Consider the following 21,647-nt stretch of genomic DNA (forward strand, 5'->3'; position numbering starts at 1 on the left):
TACAGACCTGTGGTGGGTGGGGATCAATTATGATAAGATATAGAATCTCTAAGAAGGTCCCTGGAATGGTAAGACCTGTGCAAACCAGACCTTGGAAATGTTAGTCATAAATAGGCATGTTACTGTGAATAAAATAAAGTGCCAAAATGTGTAACTCAGAAAGTAGTGTAATGGGTAGTTAGGAATGGGGAAAGGGTGATTTTGTTGCAACTCTTAAATTTATCACTTAAGTTATATATGCAGGAGTGCCTTAGAAATCATATTTAGCTTTTTTTTTTTTTGGTTAATATGATTCTCTTTGTATTAACTATAAATTTTTGTTTTGTGCTCATCAAGTAGTTACTGAACAGCTGTAACAAATATGTCTTTTCACATTTGGGAAGTGGCTTACTTGCCCCTGTGTAGCCTGTGTTTTGCTGTGGAGGTGAAGTAGTAGTTGCTTTATAGTTTGGAAACCATTTTTGTCAGTGCTTTTGTAGTAGAGCTGATTAGCTTTAGCTGTTTTCCAGAAATCCTCACACTATCACCCCTTCTTTCTCTCTTCCATTGCTTGATAAAGAGCTGATAAAGAACTGAGAAAAAGACTGTAATAATGTGGGTATTTTCTGTAATTTATTAAATAATGTATTTTAAACCATTTAAGTTGATTAGAATAGTTTCTAAGCATGTTTTATTTAGATAAAATTTTTTTTGTTTTTTACGGAAGTTTATTTTTAAGTGAGACATGAGTAAATTTGTGCCAGCTATATAGGAATTGTTTTTAATTAATTGTTTTAGTGTTTTAAAAAATTTGTTGTATGAACGCTGTTTTTTTGTTTGTTTTTTTTTTTGGCCGCACTGCACGGCATGAGGGATTTTAGTTCCCTGACAAACTGCGCCCCCTGCAGTGGGGACCACCACTGCTGGACCACCAGGGAAGTCCCTGAACCTGTATTTAAAGAGGATGTAAAGAAGTTTAAAAACTGCTAATAACATAGCTAAATTATTTATTGGTTCTCCTCTCACCTCTCACTTTTGATCTTCAATTTTAAAAAAAAGAGTAAGGGGGTGCTATTTTCACTCTTAACGTAATTTAAAAATCTTAGAGATTTTCCTTGTGAGATATTTTAATGATGTGTAATGTGTAATTTTTATTATAGAAAGTTTTTAAATTTTACAAAAAAATTTTTTTGGGAAAGATTCTTTCATGATTTTTGAAATAGATGCAATTTTGTGTCTTTGTTCTAGGAGGTAATAAAGATTTTCGTTGAAGACAATTTAACCTTCAGTTTACCTGTCCAGTTCCGGCAGTCAGTCCTAAGAGAACTCTTTCAGAAAGCTCAACAGGGGTAAGTAAATGAATTACTTTCTGATTTTTTAATAAAAGAGTAAGTATGCATTTCAGATTTATCAAAAACATACCTCCAAATTACCTGTATGTCTGACACGATACTTTCACATTTTTTTAGTCTATGGGAAGTTAACATGGCCAGAGGAGCCACTTTAATTTTCATCTAATCCATTTTAAAAGTTCTTGGGGAAAAAAATTTACATAGCAGAATTTGATTCTGTTACCTAATCTGTATAGCTAAATTGTCCCTTGATAAATTCAAAACCTTCCTTCTTTTTTCCCCACTGACTTAGATATTTACTAATGTGCCTGAATGTCATAAAATCTTACCTCTCAAGAATAAATGGCTCATTCTTGTGATTTTAGTTTTGTAACATATTCCTTTTTGTTAAAAAAATTTAGTATATCTACTTTTGTATTCTACAGAAATGAAGCTCTAGATGAGATCTGTTTTAAAGTCTGTGCCTGTAACACAGTCCGTGATATATTGGAAGGTAGATCGATTAGTGTTCAATTTAACCAGCTATTTCTTAGACCTAATAAAGAGAAAATAGACTTTCTTCTTGAGGTAAGACCTTTTTTCCCCTTTTGATTTATAATTTTGCTCTAAGTTTACCAATGATCTCTTAACTACCAAATCCATTGCCCTCTTTTCTGTCTTCGTCTGACTTGCCTCTCTGGCTGATAGTTGGTCCTAGTGACAGACCACCACCTCCCACCCTCTCTTCTGCTGGAGCTCTTTTCTGGTTCTCCTCCATCACTGGGTTTTTCAGGCCTCCATTGACTTCTCTTTTGTTCTCCCTTTAATGTTTTTATTTACAAAAGTTTTGTCTTTGGCTTGCTCAGCTTCTCATATCACTTTTTATCCTCATCCAAAACTTCAGTCACCTGCTCGCTATAAACTCTTCGATCATACTTCTCGCCTCTCATGTGAGCTCCAGAATCTGTGTTTCTACTGGATCTTTCTGTCTCTTTCTTTAATAGTCTTAATGTAATAGACCTTGAGAGAAGTACATAGAGTATAATTAATACCATTTAGCTCCAAAAATACAACACTGTCAGCACTCTAGAAGTCATTCTCATGCTCCTTACCAAACTCCCTCTGCCTCCCCTTGAGGAAGCCACTGTCCTGTTTTTTGTGATAATCATTTCCTTGCTTTTCATTACAGTTGTATCACCTTTGTATGTACCCTTAAAGAATATTCTTTAATTTGCCGGTTTTGAACTTTACATAAATGAAATCATACAGAATAAATTCTTTGTCTTTCAGTGAACATATTTGAGATTTTTTTTCAAGTTGTATGGAGATACAGTTTTTTTTTTCCCCCATTGCTGTAGGGTGATGCAACATTATGTGACCATGTCACAACTTATTTATTCTTATGATAATGGGCATTTGTGTTATTTACAATTTGAGGCTGTTGTGCTTCTTGGAACATACTGTGCATATATCCTGGTGCACCCACATACAATTTATCTGTGACATTCCTGGAGAAAGTGTATCTGCAATATTACTATATAATTTCAAAGAGTTTTTGTCACTAGCATGCATGAGCGTTCTCATTGGTTAGGATCTTTGCCAGCACTTGGTATTGTCAGATTTCCTGTCAGGGTCATTGTATGATGGTATCTCATTGATGTTTTAGTATCCATTTCCTTTATTACTGAGGAATTTAACAGGTTTTCATTTATTTTTTGCACATACAGATTTCATCTTTTGAGGTACCTGTTCAAAGTAGTATGCCTCATTTTTCTGTTGAATTGTCTTTTTTTTTTTCTTTTTTGGCAGGAATTTTTTATATATCCTGTCTTTTACCATTTTAAATACTGCAGGTATCTTTTCTGAGTTTTGCTTCTCTTTTAACTTTTTATTAAAGTTCTTAATTTTAATATAATAAATTTGTCAATCTTTCCATAAAGGAAAAGATTAGTGGATATCTGTATCTTACTTAAAGCTTTTCAAATTCTGTAGTTGTCCTATATTTTATCTTCTGAAAGCTCTAGAGCTTAGCCTTCTTTTCACATTTAGGTCTTTAATCCACCTCTGATTGATTTTTGTTTATTATGTGAAGTAGGGGGTCTGATGTCATTTTTTCCCCCTCACTTGTTCCAGTATCATTTATTGAAAGTTCCAGCTTTTTTCTACCAATCTCCAGTGCTACCTCTGTTGAATGCCAAGAATCCATACGTGTATGGGCCTGTCTCTGGACTTTGTTCTGTACCACTTTTCTGTTTCTTTACCCATACATTAGTATCCCTGTTTTGATAATCATCTGAAGCACAAACATTGTTTTTCAAAGTTGTTTTGGTTATGCTTGTCTTTTTGCATTTGCTTGTAGACACTAGACTCAGATTGTCAAGTTTCACAAATAAGCCTGTTGGACTTTTGTTTGGAATTACATTTAAAAGCCAACTTGTGAAAAATTAGTATCTTTCCAATATTGAGTATTCTAATCTGTGAACTGGTATGGCCCTTGATTTATTTAGGCATTCTTTAATGCCCTTTAAAGCTTTATAATTTGTCCAAAGAAGTCTTTTTATTTATTTATTTTTTCTATGAACTTGGAAATAGTTTATGCATTGGTGTAGAGGTATAGTTGAACTCTGTATAATGATTTTGTTTCCAGCTACTTTGCTAAACTGTTAAAAATTCTGTTAATTTATCTGGAGGTTCATTTGTTTTTCTAAATAGTCTCCATCTGTAAATAATGCATTTTGTTTTTTTCGTTTTCTAGCCTTTTCATTTTTATTTCTTTGTACTTGTTCTTACTGTGCTGACAGTGATCTCTAGTACAATGTTTGGTAGAAAGGGCTCTGGTGGCCTTCCTTGTCTCATTCTCAGTCTCAAAAGCTTTCACTCTTTCACTGTTTGGAATGAGGTTTATTATAGGTTTTTCTTATAGCTACTCCTTATCTGATTAAGGAATTTTCTGTTCTATCGTTAATTGATTGAGGGCTCTTTTTTTAAAAAAATCATGAATGATTTTTAGATTTTATTAAATGCTTTTTCTGTGTCTTTTGTGATGAGCACGTAATTTTTCTCTTGTAATTGGTTAATGTGGTGAAGTATATTAATTTTTAAGTGTTGAAGTACCTTTACTTGTCTGGATAAACCCAACTAGGCTGTGATCCTTTTTTTAAACTAAGATATAATTGACGTGTAACATTGTATTAGTTTTAGGTCATGTTATGATATTTTTAAATATATATTGCTGGATTTGGCTTGCTAATACTTTAAGTTTTTTGTTTTTTTGTTTTTTTTTAATTTATTTATTGACTGTGTTGGGTCTTTGTTGCTGCACATAGGCTTTCTTTAGTTGTGGCGAGCAGGGGCTACTCTTCATTGTAGTGCTTGGGCTCCTTATTTTGTGGCCTCTCTTGTTGCGGAGCATGGGCTGTAGGAGCACGGGCTTCAGTAGTTGTGGCACATGGGCTCAATAGTTGTGGCTCATGGGCTCTTGAGCGCAGGCTCAGTAGTTGTGGCGCACGGACTTAGTTACTCCGTGGCATGTGGGATCTTCCTGGAGCAGGTGGATTCTTAACCACTGCACCACTAGGAAGTCCCACTTGAAGATTTTTTACATTCATGTATGAGATTGATGCATTTGTTTTTTTTCTTTCTGATCCTGTCTTTGATTTTGTTACTAAAGTCATGTGTGCCTCATAAATAAATTGGGGTGTGTATCATTGTTTTTGCCTGGAAAAGAAAATGGACTCATTGCTTTTTTCAGTGTTTGGCAAAATTTACCAATGATGTGTTTGGGCCTGGAGATTTTTTTTGTGGGAAGATCTTTGACATTGATTCCATTTCATCGGTGATTTCATCATCTGTTCTTTTTTCTTGATTAGTTTTAAGATGTTCTTATCTTAGAATTCAGCCACTTCTAAATTTTTAAGTTTATTAATATTAACATTTTTAATGATCTTTTCAATATTTATAGCATCTATAGAGATGTCACCTATTTCATATTTTTAATTTTTTTTTTAATTTTTTTTTAATTTTTTTGGGGGTACACTAGGTTCAATCAACTGTTTTTATACACATATCCCCGTATTCCCTCCCTTCCTTGACGCCCCCCCCCTCGAGTCCCCCCCACCCTCCCTGCCCCAGTCCTCTAAGGCATCTTCCATCCTCGAGTTGGACTCCCTTTGTTATACAACAACTTCCCACTGACTATTTTACAGTTGGTAGTATATATATGTCTGTGCTACTCTCTCGCTTCTTCTCAGTTTCCCCTTCACCCCCCGCCCTCTCCCATACCTCGAGTTCTCCAGTCCATTCTCTGTATCTGCTTCCTTGTTCTTGTCACTGAGTTCATCAGTACCATTTTTAGATTCCGTATATGTGAGTTAGCATACAATATTTGTCCTTCTCTTTCTGACTTACTTCACTATGTATGACAGATTGTAGTTCTATCCATATTTTTAATTTTTAAAAAGTCGATGTGAATTCACATATCTGTTATGTTGCCTATCAGGAGTTATCACATATTTCCCAACACATGACACATGTACAATGCATCTCTATATTTGAATAAATAATCTATCATGAAAGGACACTAAAGTATTATTTATCATAAGGTCTTATATATGGCAGCAAGCTTAATTTATCTATACAGTGGGGCAAAATTATTAGAATGTAAATATATTGTACATACTACAAGATGCTCAGATGTGCTATATACTGATAGTGTAACCTATTCATGTGAGCAAAGTACTTTTAAGATACTGTTTCCAAGCATGGTAATTAAAAATACTATAATTCCTTTTTTTCTTTTCTTTCTTTTTGTTTTTTTTGTTGTTGTTGTTGAGGCAAGAAATATGGCTTTATTCAGAAAGCCAGCAGAGCGAGAAGATGGCTGACTAAAGTCTCAAAATAACCATCTTCCTTTTTTTCTTTTTTCTTTTTTCCAGTATTTATTTATTGGCTGCATTGGGTCTTTTTTTTTTAATAGCTTCATTGGAGTATAATTCACATACTCTACAGTTCACCCATTTAAAGTGTACAATTGAGTGATTTTTAGTATGTTCAGAGTTGTGCAGCCATCACCTTAGCCGGTTTGACAACATTTCATTCCTCTCTGCCTCTCGCAACAAAACTTCTTATCCACTAGCAGTCATTTCCCATTTTCCCTCAATCCCTTCATCCCTTCAACCCCAGGCACTAATGTTTTTTTTTAATTTTTTTTGCATCTTTTTAAAAAAATTAATTTTTTTACAATAAACTGCATATATTTAGAGTGTACAATTTGGTATCCCAATCTCCCAATTCATTCCCCCCCAACCCTCCCCGCTTTCCCCACTTGGTGTCCATATGTTTGTTCTCTACATCTGTGTCTCTATTTTTGCCTTGCAAACCCAACCCCAGGCACTATTAATCTACTTTTTGTCTCTGTAGATTTGCCTATTCTGCATATGTCATATAAATGAAATCGTAAAATATATGGTCTTTTGTAACTGACTTCTTTTACTTAACATTAAAAACTTGAAAAATTTGATCCATGTTGAAGTGTGTATCAGTACTTCATTCCTTTTTATAGCTGAATAGTATCCCATTTAATGTATATATTCTTCAGTGTGTATTTGGAGTGTTTGTTCATCAGTTGATGGGCTTTCGGGTTGTTTCCACTTTTTAGCTCTTATGAATAATGTTGCTATAAACATTATATAATTTAATTTTTGTGTCAACATATGAGAGAATATTTGACAGTTTCTTAAGGTTAGGCACTATACACTAATAATATATTTTTTTGACTTCTTGTAAATAATATGTGGGAAGGAAGCCTAATCTAATAAACTCAGAATAATATAATAAGAATATTATTTTTAGATTACTAATATTTGCATAGCTGGTTTCTATTACTCTTTATTTTCATTGTTTATTTTTTAAACCTTGGTTACTTTTTTTTTTTTTTAAATAAACCTTGGTTACCTTCTTAACCATTGGTTCTATGTATGTTAGCTATTATAGATCATACTTTTCAGCTAAGATGACTCTTTTCTCACTTTTCTGACAGGAGCTACTGATTCTTAAAGTTTATCACTCCATTTAATTTGGCAACATACTTTAAATTTCAGCAGGACTTGTTCATATGCTAAATAGATTATTCTTTACTGCATATTCTTTGGTCTCATCTCTTAAATTTCTTAACCAAATCTGTGACTGATAATGTTTGAAAGGAAAATTCAGTTGTTTTCAAACTGTAGTATAATTATTTTAAAGTACCTATATTCAAATAAAAATTACTCAACTTCCTAGGTATGTTCAAGATCAATAAATTTAGAAAAAGCTTCAGATTCTTTGAAAGGAAACATGGCTGCTTTTCTAAAGTAAGTGCCTTTCTTTTTTCTTTTTTTCCCTTAATTTTGAACTTAGTTCTCTGAGAAAAATATCTTTTATTCCTTATCGTTTTGGATTTGCCCTGCCTATCTTATAATCAGGCATTAACTGGTATTTGAGAAAGCACTTATGGTTTAGATTCATGTAGCGACATAAAACGTAGGATTCTGCCAGTTACTCTTTTTGTATATTGTGGCATTGAAATCACAATTTTAAATAAGGACCAAAGAGAGATTTTAAAAGCTATTTCAAATTATTGTTGTGCAATTATTGAATGGTGGCTTTTTAAACAGTTTATTAATAAAAATTGGTTAATATGATTGTTTTCCCCAAACTAAAATTATACACTTTTTTGTTTTGTAATATTTCTTACTGATCTAGGAATGTGTGTCTGGGGTTGGAAGACCTGCAGTATGTTTTCATGATTTCTTCACATGAGCTTTTCATTACATTGTTGAAAGATGAAGAACGAAAGCTACTTGTTGATCAGATGAGGAAGAGATCCCCTAGAGTAAATCTGTGCATTAAACCTGTAACTTCATTTTATGATATCCCAGGTTAGCTCTGCTAGCTAAAATGTTGGCGCATTTTGCCCCTCAGTATATTTGAGGATATCCTCTTCATTTGTTTCAGATTACACTAATGCCGGTATTTAATAGACATTTACCTGTCGTTTGTAGTCAGATTTTTGTTTAAGCAGTTAAGTCTTGGGACTCTGCTGAGTTGCTGGTTAATGGAGGTGTAGGCCTAGGTACATAAAAGATTTTAGCTGGGAAAATAGACCCATGTAACTCTGCTGCTATGCTCTTGAAGGTAAAAAACAAAGAGGGGGGGAAGGGAGTGGTAGAGAACAAAAAAGGTTTAAGCTTGCTGCATTTCAGCCTATATATCACTGTGATACTGTCTGCTGGCTAAACAGCTTTGGTACCATTGCCATTTTTGCCTTTTTTATTTTGATGATTTTCTTCCATTTTTTTTCTCTTCTTTTATAAATATAAGTAGAAAATATAGTGCTGCTCATTAATAAGAAATATAAGCTTCAACACAATATAGGGGAGACAGAATTCAGTGGCTGAACCAACTTTTAGCTGCTTTGAACCTCACTAGATTTAAACTGCTTTGACTGTAGAGTTGTAAAGGAAAAGAATAATATTAACACAGATAAAAGGCTGGAAAAATGCATTATTGAAGACTTGTATCTGAAAGCTGAGTTGTAGTTAGGGATTTTAATGATCAATTCTTTGTTCTCTGGGAAGGCAGTACCTCCACCTCCTAATTCCCCCCTTCAAAAAACACATTCTTAATGTTTATTACTCAAAACATTTTATATGTTCTTTTAACACAGTATGTTCAAAAGTAGGAGACTGTCTATATAAGTTAAATTTTTCTGTATATCCCACATAATTCTTTCCATGTACCAGTTTCTGATTTTTATCTGTCTGTATCTTCATTATCTTTATTTATTAAATGCAGGCATAATACAAATTGTGTTATGCTTTCTATATGAGAGTGAAGTTAAAACATAGTTTGCATTAAGTTGAGTAAATCAGTTTTCAAGATGAGAGATGCTTTTAACTTATAATACTTATAAACATGCACAGTTTCTCTCAGTAAATTACCATTCTCATATTTATAGGATTATGTATACCTTTGAATCAAATCATTATTTAAATGGAAATCTCTTTTTCCTTTCTTAGCCTCAGCAAGTGTCAACATTGGCCAGTTGGAGCATCAGCTGATACTGTCAGTGGATCCCTGGAGGATTCGACAGATTTTAATTGAATTACATGGTATGACTTCAGAGCGCCAATTCTGGACAGTGTCTAATAAGGTAAGAAACCCTCTGTTAAGAACAGATAAGAAAATTACCCTTGTATTCTGATGTAATTTAATGGAAAAGCTGTTCCCTGACCTTTTTGGGAATAAGAACCCCTTTATTTGTCAACAGTTCATTGGTAATGTAAAGGACCTTCACATGAGAGTAGTTGCACTTTGAACATCCATTGACAGAGAAAATATGAAACTCCAAAAAAGATACTATTAAATCAGTCATATCTAAACATGAGCTTATATTTCGTTTGTTGTCATAGCATTACATGCATTTTCAGTATAGCTGTTAATGTACGTGTAAGGTATGTCTGTGCAGTCTGTAGCTAATACTTGCTGTGTACTTAGAGAGTATTTTTGGTTTAGTTTTTTTCATATCTTCTTGAAGTCTAAAGCCTGTAGCTTAGACTCACATCATTAAAACTTCTTTAGGGAGCACTTTTGGCTTTAGATATTTTTTAAAATGCCAAGCTAATATTTCTGAAGCTGTCTATTTTAAGTTTTCCTGTGTGGAAAGTGCAAATGAAAATAGCTTTTAAACATTTCAGTGGAATATAGCTAGGGATACAAGGGAAATAGTCCACAGATACAGGTGAAATGAAAATACTATGGCATTGCTTCTAATTTAACTGCATACTCCTCCTCTGCTGAATATATAATAAAAAGCAGCCAGAAATTGATGCATGTTTTGTGGTGTTTGAACATACAAGTGCAGTGAAAAGAAAAATTGGTCTGAACCTTAGTTGGCTTCCTTAGCATTGACATTGTTATTTGTGTTCATTTATATGGAGGGGAAGTATATAGCATAACAGTCTAGAGGGTGAGTTCTGGTACTAACTGCCTGAGTTTGAATCTCAGCTCTTAACTAGCTGATTAGTCTTTGGCAAGTTATTTGACTTCTGTGTATCTCCATTTTCTCATCTGTGAAATGGAGCTAAATAGTACCTACTTAAAAATACGGTTTTGAGGGACTTCGCTGGTGATGCAGTGGTTAAGAATCTGCCTGCCAGTGCAGGGGACACAGCTTCGATCCCTGGCCTGGAAGATCCCACATGCCACGGAGCCCGCCAGCCACAACTGTTGAGCCCTCATGCCACAACTACTGAAGCCTGTGCTTCGCAACAAGAGATGCCACTACAATGAGAAGCCCGTGCACTGCAATGAAGACTAACCTCCATTTACCACAACTAGAGAAAACCTGCACGCAGCAACGAAGACCTAACGCAGCCAATTAAAAAAAAAGTAAAGAAAATTAAAAAAAAAAAAAAAGAAGAAATATAATTGCAGTGGTGATATAGACAAGCCACCAAAAAAAAAAAAAAAGTTCCATAAAATTCCTGAATCTCTTAGGTAAAATAAAAGCTTAAGTTGAAATTCTTTAAAAAAAAATACTGTTGTGAGGATCATATGAGTTAATACATATTAAACTCCTAGAATTTCTTTTTCCTTCTTTACGTCTATAGGCTATCCTTCAGAGAGTTCCAATACACATAATTATTTATTACTATCTCATTGTAGTGAATATGTTCATTTTGATTAGCATTTCGTTTTGGCTGTCATTTTCCTTTCTCTTTCAAGAATGACCTTTGAATGATTTTTTTAAACGGGGTTGACTATTACTGAAAGATTCTTATCTAGATTTGGCTTTATGTGTGTGTATTTATGTATTTTATTTCTTCTAGTGGGAAGTACCTTCTGTTTATAGTGGTGTTATCCTGGGAATTAAAGATAATTTAACAAGAGATTTGGTTTACATTCTAATGGCCAAAGGCTTACATTGCAGTACTGTTAAGGTGAGTAAAAGCATACATTGACCTCTAGTTAAGAATATGCTTTGTAAATTTAGCATGAGGCCAGGAATCAGAATCAGTTGTGTTTTCCTGATCTTAAAATCATAGTTGTAGGCCAAAGAGGATATTTGAAAAGGTGTTTTGGTTTATTCTTTTTCCTTTTACTCTCACAGTGAAATGAAAATGGCCTTGGATGTATGGCTACTAGTCTATTTCTTTTAAAAAATTAGAGAACATGAATAGTTCTTATTTGGGTTTAGGATTCAGTTAAGTAAAGATTGTATTCCAAGCTAAAGAAAACAAAACCAAAAATCCTTAAAATTGCTTTTGTAGATTTTACATATGGATCTATTTGGGAAGTTATCTGGGCTGGAAATGTAGATTTGGAAATCATCAAAGGTCACCCTGGGAGAATATGCAGAACCTAGGGCATGCAGCTTTGGGTCCAAGAGGAGTGGCATGAGAAAGAGTCTTGTTTGAGGACCAGACTTATGGAGTCATGATAGCTAAGGGGTTAGAGGAAGTTAAGAAAAGGGAATGGATAGCACTGGGTTGCAGCCCCTAAGTCCAGTAAAGTAACCGAAAGATACTGAGTAGATTGTGCCGTTAGAAGATCTTTGTTTAGTAAGAGTGATGTCTTCTTCATGATGTGGGGTTAGAAGCCAGATTATACGAGTAAAGGAATCATGTGGAGAGAATAAGCGAAGAATTTTTCTTTGAAAAAATTAGAAGGAGATGTGTAGGAAAGGGCTTGGATCATAGCTGATTTGATTTATTTATTAGTCAATTAAATAGGCTAATAGGGTTGTGTGCAAAATTTTAGAATGTGGAACCTTGTTGAAGGCAGTAAGGTCTAATTCTGACTATCTTAGGTGGAGAAAGTCTTTAGTCATGGAATGTTATACCTGTATAATATATGTATATAATGTTTATATAAAACTTTTAGTTTTGTTATTTTATTTTATTTGATTTTTGGCCACACTGTGCAGCATGCGGGATCTTAGTTCCCTGACCAGGGATTGAACCTGTGCCCCTGCAGTGGAAGTGTGGAGTCTTAACCACCAGACCACCAGGGAAATCCCCTGGTTTTGTTATTTTATAATTTATGTAAAACTTGTTTAGTAATATAGCATGTATATTATATCAGTTGTTTATTGCAGTGGTCCCCAACCTTTTTTGGCACCGGGACCAGTTTCGTGGAAGACAGTTTTTACACGGATGGGGTGCGGGGGGAGGCGGTAATGCTAGTGATGGGGAGCGATAGAGAGCAGTGGATGTAGCTTCACTGGCTCGCCCGCCGCTCAGCTCCTGCTGTGCAGCCCGGTTCCTAACAGGCCTTGGACCAGTGCTGTTCCTGTGGCCCGAGGGTTGGCGACCGCTGGTTTATTGGGCGTTTTTTTAAAATTACAGGGAATTCCCTGGTGGTTCAGTGGTTAGGACTCCGCACTTCCACTGCAGAGTGCATGGGTTCAGACCCTGGTTGAGGAACTAAGATCCTGCATGCTGCGTGGTGCAGCCAAAAAAACCCCAAAAAACCAAAAAAACTTACAAAAGAATGAAGTATTTATTGGAATAAATCAACAATGAGGAGATGATAAAAAGATGATAGTCTAGCCTCACTCTCCAAGATAACTGGTGTTAACCATTTAAATTAATTCTCCTCTTTGTTCTGTACTTACAAAGACACTTATTTGTGACTCCAGAGGAAAGGTGACCCAGGCTACTCTGCTGTTTCTTTTGATAGGACTTCTCCCATGCGAAACAGCTATTTGCTGCTTGTTTGGAGTTGGTGACAGAATTCTCACCAAAACTTCGTCAGGTCATGCTGAATGAGATGCTGCTTTTGGATATTCATACACATGAAGCTGGATCAGGGCAATCTGGAGAGAGACCCCCTTCTGATCTTATTAGTAGGGTGCGAGGATATCTGGAAATGAGGCTTCCCGGTAAGAGTTTTTCACAAATTTTCAGAAATTTGGTACTGAAATAACTGTGGGGAACATACTAAAAGAATATTTACTGGACTTTTTACCATCAGTGAAAAAATTATTTGTCTTTTAAAACAGAATTCAGGTGGGGAGGTCACTTGAAAACATTGGGGAAAATGTAGGAAACTATTAATTTCCTAGGATTGCCATAAGTATCAGAAATTTATTATTTCACGATTTTGGAGGTGAGATGCTTGAAATCAAGGGGTCTGCAGGGCCATGCTCCCTTTGAAGACTCTAGAGAAGAATCCTTCCTTGCCTCTCCCGAGCCTCTGGTGGCTCCCAGCAGCCTTTGGCATTCTTGTAGCTGCATCACTCCAGTCTTTGCCTCTTTCATGTGGCTTTCTTGTGTCTGTGTGTGTGTGTCCGTCCTCTCGTAAGGGCACCAGTCATTGTACTTAGGGTCTACACTAATTCATTATGACGTTCTAACTAACCATATCTGCAAAGACCCTATTTCCAAGTAAGATCTCCTTTTGAGGTTTCAGGTGTACTTGAATTTTGAGGGGACACTATTCAACACACTACAAAAACTGTATTGCAATTTTAAGATATTCTATTGAAAGATTCAAAATGTCCTTGAATCTAAATGTTGAAGGTTTCTTTCCTCATTGCTGCCATAGATAGCCCTCAAAATGATTGCCAGTGGGTCAGGAAGTCACTTGTGGTCACTTTAGGAACAGATTTTGACTGTCCAATTCTTTTTTTTTTCCTGTTTCCAAAGCCATGTTCATGGTTATACAAATGTTTATTATATGTGCTGCCGAAGCTAGCACAATATACAAATGTTTATGATGCTGTATGAAGTGAGAAAAAGATACGACTTATGTTTATGATCTCTCCTTATAAATATGCATATAGATTTGTAACGTTTTTCTATATTTTGCATACTTGTTAATATATGATATTTGTTTTTCTCTTTCTGACTCACTTCACTCTGTATGACAGTCTCTAGGTTCATCTGTGTCTCTGCAGATGTCCCAATTTTGTTCCTTTTTACGGCTGTGTAATATTCCATTGTATATATGTACCACATTTTGACTGTCCAGTTCTAAATGTAATTATCTTGTTATGAAAAGGAGCTTATAAAAATTATGATCTGTGTCACATACCTTGTTTAGTTAAAGCAGTTTCTTACTTTTACATGTTTTAATAATATTTAGAGCATTTTAATCATACTGTACACATCTAATACTATAAGTAGTAAAATTGAAGTATAAAGGAAGGTCCTAATAATGTGCCCAAACAAAAGGCTGCTGGCCCTCTGGGGTCTTTTGAATTGATTTAATTGTTATAACGTGATTTCTTAAAGAAAGCACAACTTTTTAGCACTCTGTAAATAGAGTACCTTTGAGTTTTAATGCATCAGTGCCCTTCAGTATCACAATAAGAATTGATATATACTAACTGTTAACAAGAGTGTTTTCTAAAACTCCTTTCTTTTTTTTCCCCTTTTTGGGCCACACTCTGAGGCTTGTGGGATCTTAGTTTCCTGACCAGGGATTGAACCCAGGCCCTTGGCAATGAAAGCACAGAGTCCTAACCACTGGACTGCTGGGGAATTCCCCAGAGTGTTTTCTTTTTAAAGGTTGAAGATTGGCTTTTCATACATGATTTCTCTAAAAATGAAAAGAAGAATTTTAAAAACCCTAACATTTATTGAGTGCTAACTACATGGCAGACATTGTTCTAAGAGTGTAGGTGCATACCTGACTTAGTCCTCAGCAACACTATGAAATAGCTTCTTGTTTATTTATCCCCATTTTGTAAATCAAGAAGCTGAGGTTAGAGAATTTGGCCAAAATCATGAAGTAAAAGATGGAATTGTGTTTTGAAGTCACCAGTCCAACTTGAGCCTATGCTTTTACTGTTTGAAATGGTTAGAGATGCCTTCAAATAATTATAATCTCTTTGTACTACCTTTTTGTCATTTGAGTAGTTTGGAGTTGACATCACTTTTTTCTCCCTCCCTCCCTCCATTCTTCCTTCTCTCCCCTCACTTACTGAATGTTCATCTATTTGTCCCATAGTTTGTATTACACACAGTGTTGGAAATGAGAAGGAAAGGATGTACTATTTATTAGGAAGAAGAGGAAAATGATTGAGCGCCACTCTCCAGATGCTGCTTCTCCTTTAAGAACCATTGTGGACTCACTAATGAGAGGTGCCCAGTGAATAAAGGATGCCTTGGAGCCAAATGCTGTCTGGCTTTCCTTCGGCAGAGTGTGTGGTGCGCAGTACACAGTGACACCTTGGGCACTGGGATATTAAATTTACTTCTGTCTTCATTCCTTCTTTAAGAAGATGATGCAAATAACGTGTTCTTATTTAATTTTGCTGTATTCCTATGCTTCTTTTTTGTTGTCGCCAATTGCTTTTTGGAATAAATTCAGATATAAACTAAATAGCCACAGGCACAGACTTTTTAGAAAGACTGAAAAATATAGGTACTCAAGTTTAATAGCTCTCTTCATTTTAAGTTTCAACATTGTTATTTAGTATTCATTGGGTCTCTTTTCCTCTTTCTTGAAATACAGTAAAACCTGAGTATTATATACTTTTGAGCTACAAAAATTCAAAGGAAATAACTGTCAAACAATTCTGAGAGATTTTTTTTTTTCATATCTTTTTTATTTAAAATTGTTACTGGTTGGGTAAATATTTTTTGAATGAGTGAATGATTTGTCTCATGAATATTTATCATGTTTTAATCAGGAAAAATTATTAAAAAAATGAAAAACATATTTACTCAGATTTATTACAGTTTTACATATTTTACCTATTTCTGTGCTCTAAATATGTTAGAATTTTATACCATTCCATTGTATATTTGTTTTGTTTATGTGGTTATTCTCTGCTCATTTAAATTATAAATTTGTAGAGGCTGGGTACCAACTGCTAGACTTCCACAGTAGAGTATTAGGCAACTTAAGGTGTTCCTAGTAGAGAATTTTGTGATTAATAGTGGGGACTGTGGCAATCTATTACTGGGAAACCTTAAACTTTGTAGAGAAAAATATAGAACATTAGTGTTTTTCTGCTTTTTCATCTGTAAATATTGTTTTTAATTTGTTTACCTGGAATCTGAGCAACTATTTGCTTTGTTCTGTTTATATATATATATATGTATATTTTGGCCATGCTGCACCACACAGCGTGCAGGATCTCAGTTCCTGGACCAGGGGTCAAACCCGCGCCCTCTGCAGTGACAGTGCAGGGTTGTAACCACCGGACTGCCAGGCAAGTCCCATGTTTTGTTCTTTTAATGTTTTGATGGTAATCCTAGCTACTTTCTTCTTTGCTTTTCAGATATTCCTCTTCGTCAAGTTATTGCTGAGGAGTGTGTTGCTTTTATGTTAAACTGGAGGGAAAATGAATACCTTACCCTGCAAGTTCCTGCATTTCTGCTTCAGAGTAATCCATATGTAAAGGTAATTCATGTTTAATCTGAATGAAAGGATTATTAGGGTAGTAGGATTATCGGACCAGTTTTTTTTAGATTTGTACTACTTTGGGAGTTTGTCTAGTTTCTAAGATTCAATGTAAGTTTGGACAAATCCTTGTTGGTTTGTAGGTAGAAGTATAGTTTTTGATAATTCAGGCACTTGAGTTTGCCCGCTGTGATATTTTTTTCTAATACCCTATAGTTATGAGAATGCAAGCAAAAATTATTTAGTTAATAACATTTTGGTATAATCCTAAACTAGTGAGAAGTTAGTCAGCTTTTCTTGCTTTGATTGATATAGTCAGACCTTGGTTTCAGCTCTGGAATACCCGGGTCTACCTGGGTTGAACTGGGGGAGCCATCAGGGCTGAGCTGCACCCGTTTTCCATTTGAGCCCCTTACCCTTCTTCAAAGCCTGTTAGACTCTCTAAGTTGATGCCTGATTCTTATTGGTGTGGATGTTTGTTATTAGTAATTATTTCCATGTGAGAGAATTCACTCAGTGAATTGATGGTACGTTGTTTGTTTCTTCTCCTTTCTTAATTACATCTGTGCTGTACAACTGAAAATGCTTCTGGGTAAAGAAAACATCAAAAATAAAGAGAGGGGCTTCCTAGGTGGCGCAGTGGTTGAGAGTCCACCTGCCAATGCAGAGGACTCGGGTTCGATCCCTGCTCCAGGAAGATCCCACATGCCATGGAGCAACTAAGCCCATGCGCCAAAAAAAAAAAAAAAAAAGAGACAAAGGAGGTTTTCCCTAACAGTCTATCTTTCATGTGTTAATATTATGTTTACCCTGAATAAGCAGTGAGCTTTTCTCCCTTTCTGGTCTTGTAGTTAAAAAAAAAATTTCATGATTTCATGCATTTTTGTGTATGTTTGGTCTTTCAGAATTCCTTACTCTTTTCTTAATGCTTGTGTTACCTTTTGTTGTTCTTATCTGCCATTATCTCATCTTTAGTACCTAGTCCCTTAAATCGATGATTATCTGGGAATCTTGCAAGACTGTACCAGTTTTTTATGTTAGTCTCTGATTATTTGTTTCTTCCTCCTTATTTTACGTATGTCCTTTAAAAAATTGATCTCATTTCACTTCAGCCCTTTGAAGACTTACTGATTTCTTATCTTTTTTCCCTCCTTTTTGTCTTCTGTAAGCTTGTTCGTAGAAATTTATCGTCCTACTTGAATCATCCTTCTCTTTGGAATTTCAGATGTTGGATTATATCTGTTTTTTTAGTGAACTTTCTGAGATAGGAGTTCCTAATATCTAGGGTATTTGTCTGATTATGCCCAGCAGTTTCTTAGCCTTTAGGAAGCTCTCAGATGAGAGAACCATTTTGTTTCAAGTCTGTTATTTCCACTTAGAACAGTAGCTCGTTGCTCAGTATTAAGACAGTGCAGTAGCTTATCTCTTTGCTTCTCTTAGCAGTGAATTCTGTGGAGCTGTGTGCCAGGAAGGGTGGCCGCATGTTTGAGGGCCTGCAGTGTGGAAGGGCACGGGATGTTGTGTTGTAGGTTGCCTAACCTTGGGCTAGGTTAGCTCACTGCTTCCTGCCCTTGCGCCTGATCTGGCTGCAGAGGAGGAAGGGGATGAGGTGACCTTGCTGCAGGGCCGCTGAGGCATCTCATCATGTCATCTGGATTAGAGTTTTGTCCTCCTTCCCTAGTTGGCCCCTTGTTTCCTTGTTAATGTAGAGGGGAAAGTAATCAAATTAAGTCATCTAGAGTAGGGATTATGTATCAAAAACTGTACAATTCAGAGCAGCTTCCAGATGTTGAATTTGGTGTGGAATATATATACACATGCATAGGCAAGAGTCTGGAAGGAGAATAATAGTCATTACCCCTGGGTAGTGAAATAGTAAGTGATTTTAATCAGTTTTACTTTCCATTCTGTTACATATTTTATTTCTTTGAATATCTCTTATCACAAAAAAGAAAGGAAAAAAATCTTAAGCTTGTGATCAAATATGACCTTTTGAAATAATAAAAACTGTCCAGCCTCTCCCTTGGAGCGTAGTATATTGGAAGATATACAGCATTTATGGGCACTTGGATTATAAGAGACTAGCTAGTGGGAAGAGGAGGAACAGTCATAATGGTGTAAGACAGAGTCCATGGCTCTTACCATGGCCTGCAAGGCCTTTTAAGGTGTGGGAGCTTCTCCTTCCCGCTCCCTGTCATGCCAGCTCTGTCTGCGGTGCCAGAGCGCTCACGGCCCCTGAACACTACAGTGCTTTGTCAGACTTCTGCATGTGTGTGTGCTGTTTGTTAGTTTGGCTGGGATGCCCTTCCCACTTTTGCCTGTTTGTGTAATTTCTTTGAAGCTTTCTATAACTCTTTTTTTTTTGCAAACTTGCTGTTCTTGTTACTTTTGTGGTGTTGTACTCTGGACATATTTCTTTTGTTGCACTTACATTGTATAGTAAATTAGTTGTTCACCTGTCTCCCCTGTAAAACAATGAACTTCTTGAGGACAGTTAATTTTTATATTTTCAGTGCTTTACTTGTTACCAAGCACGTAGGAGATGCTCAAGAATGTATATGGAATTCAGTGGACTCGAGGCCTAATACCTCTGAAAATTCTTACTTTTAAATGAATTAACTTGCTTAATGTAGTAACCTTCAACCAAGCATGTGATCTCTGACAGCAGAAAATGAAATTGAGAGCTGCAGTAAATGACTTGGGTATGTTGTGATCCTAGTTGGCAGAGGAGAGTATGTGCAGTAGGCGTGTAGGGTGAAATGTTCTACTAGACCACGGACGCTTGATTTCCATTCACATAGCATAGCTAGGGTTTTTAATACCATTTTCACTAGCTTTAGGCAGCACCAGAATTCTTGTAAATTAAGTCAAATATTCAAGTATTTATTGAACTGTACTTTCAATTTTTCTATGACATTTTGGGGGAAAAGCACTTTTTTTCCTTTGTCATAATCCTGGCTTCTTCTTTAAGAGAAGCCACCTCAAGCAGTGGGACCCCATTATGAACATTTTCTAGGTCCAGTCAGGGAACTGGAGTTTCCTAGTGAATGTGAATTATCCTTGCTACTTCACCTTTGAAAGAGAAATGATGTAAAAGAATTACTAAAAACAAAGGACAGAGGGGCCTTCTCTTGCTTTTAAATTATAGAGGGAAAGACATGCTGGATTTGGCATTTAAGCCTTTTTCTTTCTCTATATTTTGGGCCTGCCTTTTCTCTGCCTTTTGCTTTCAGTCCTTCCATTCCTTATTTCTGGGTCCTTCTTACATCTTTGGTCCTAAAGGCTGCCTTTATTCATATCAGTCACTTTTAGTAATCTGTCCTTCCTTAATTCTACCTCCTCACATCAACAGTAGCTCCATCCCCAGTTGCTGTCATTTTTCTTAGAGAAAAGTTGCTCTAAATCTTGTTCCTTTATTCTGCCAACTTCGGTATCCATATTTTTTCCTCATTTTTTCATTAAAATTAAAAAAAAATAATGTGTGTGTGAGTGAAATTTAGCCACTATTTTAATCTCATCTTTGGGCTTTTATAGTTAACATTGTGGTGTATATGTTCCATTATGGGCTTTTTTTTTTTTTTAATATAAGGTGGGGTCATACTGTGAGTATTTAGCAACCTTTTTTTCCCATTTAATAGATTACATACCTCTTTGCATTGTCTCAGTTTTATTCTCATTAGGCTATGCTTGTTTTTGTTCTTATTAGACTATAATTGTTTAGAAACAAGGAGGTTTATAATGTGGTGGAACCAGAGGAGCCTCTTCCCAGATGCAATTCAGATCTGTCAGTAGACAGTGAGCTCTCAGTTCCTCAGTGGTCAGATAGAAGGCACAGCATAAGCTAACTGTGTTTTGTTTGTGTGGGTAGTTACCTGTCTTCAAACGTTCCTCAATAATAGAAATAGCATGTATGCATTACAGATTATCTTTTGTGTATTTTCTGTCTGTTTTTCATGTTATAGCTTGGACAACTTTTAGCAGCTACATGCAAAGAACTTCCAGGCCCTAAAGAAAGTAGACGGACTGCTAAAGACCTTTGGGAAGTTGTTGTTCAGATCTGTAGTGTGTCCAGTCAACACAAACGAGGAAATGATGGCAGAGTTAGTTTAATAAAGCAGAGGGAATCTACATTAGGTATAATGTATCGGTATGTTTCTATCAGTTTGTTTTTTTACAGTTTTTTTTTTTAGTTATTTCTTTATACTATTTGTAATATTGTAAGAACATCTGCCCTTATCCTTAAGTATCATAAAGATGGGCAATGTAAGAATTCTCTGGTGCTGATCTCCGATGGACTTGTCTCATATCGCCACCTTAGGAAATACCTTGTTTATATGCTACTTTAAGAGACTACCTGTTAATCATTTAATATAATCAAATCTGAATTCAAAATCAACAGTTTTGGTTGGATAGGACTAAAGATGTCGCATGTGATTAAAACAGGAAAGATATTTTTATTAGGTTAGTATGACAATAGAATGGTATACTCTCTTATACATGCAGAACTGGAAAGTTAGGAATAAACCTTACCTATACTTTACTTTCTTGTTTTTATTTTTAACTTATGATATTAAATGTATAAACAAAAATTTGTGTTTTTTGTAGGAGTGAGCTGCTTTCTTTTATCAAAAAATTGCGGGTAAGTTTTATAAAAATTGATCTAATTATTATTGCTGATATCTGTAGAATATGACCAAAAAAATATTGAATGTTTAAATACTGATTAAGTAATCTGTTAATGTGCTTTTTTTAAAAAATAAATTTATTTATTTATTTATTTATTTATTGGCTGCATTGGGTCTTTGTTGCTGCACACGGGCTTTCTCTAGTTGCAGTGAGCGGAGGCTACTCTTCATTGTGTTGTGCGGGCTTCTCATTGCAGTGGCTTCTCTTGTTGCGGAGCACAGGCTCTAGGCGAGTGGGCTTCAGTAGTTGTGGCAC

At 35.5% G+C, this 21,647-nt stretch overlaps 1 protein-coding gene across 1 annotated transcript in view; it reads left to right on the forward strand.

Annotated features, from left to right (window-relative positions):
- Nucleotides 1-21,647, forward strand: part of INTS8 (integrator complex subunit 8) — a 49,887-nt gene that overhangs the window by 15,551 nt on the left and 12,689 nt on the right. Inside the window, exons 9-18 of the mRNA XM_057735044.1 lie at nucleotides 1,228-1,328; nucleotides 1,757-1,898; nucleotides 7,590-7,660; nucleotides 8,052-8,227; nucleotides 9,368-9,501; nucleotides 11,180-11,290; nucleotides 13,032-13,233; nucleotides 16,585-16,706; nucleotides 20,669-20,853; nucleotides 21,312-21,345. Of these exons, the coding sequence (XP_057591027.1) occupies nucleotides 1,228-1,328; nucleotides 1,757-1,898; nucleotides 7,590-7,660; nucleotides 8,052-8,227; nucleotides 9,368-9,501; nucleotides 11,180-11,290; nucleotides 13,032-13,233; nucleotides 16,585-16,706; nucleotides 20,669-20,853; nucleotides 21,312-21,345 (1,278 nt within the window). The remainder of the gene's footprint in view (nucleotides 1-1,227; nucleotides 1,329-1,756; nucleotides 1,899-7,589; nucleotides 7,661-8,051; nucleotides 8,228-9,367; nucleotides 9,502-11,179; nucleotides 11,291-13,031; nucleotides 13,234-16,584; nucleotides 16,707-20,668; nucleotides 20,854-21,311; nucleotides 21,346-21,647) is intronic.

The sequence above is a fragment of the Hippopotamus amphibius genome, chromosome 5 (assembly GCF_030028045.1).
Source record: "Hippopotamus amphibius kiboko isolate mHipAmp2 chromosome 5, mHipAmp2.hap2, whole genome shotgun sequence".
Classification (NCBI taxonomy): domain Eukaryota; kingdom Metazoa; phylum Chordata; class Mammalia; order Artiodactyla; family Hippopotamidae; genus Hippopotamus; species Hippopotamus amphibius.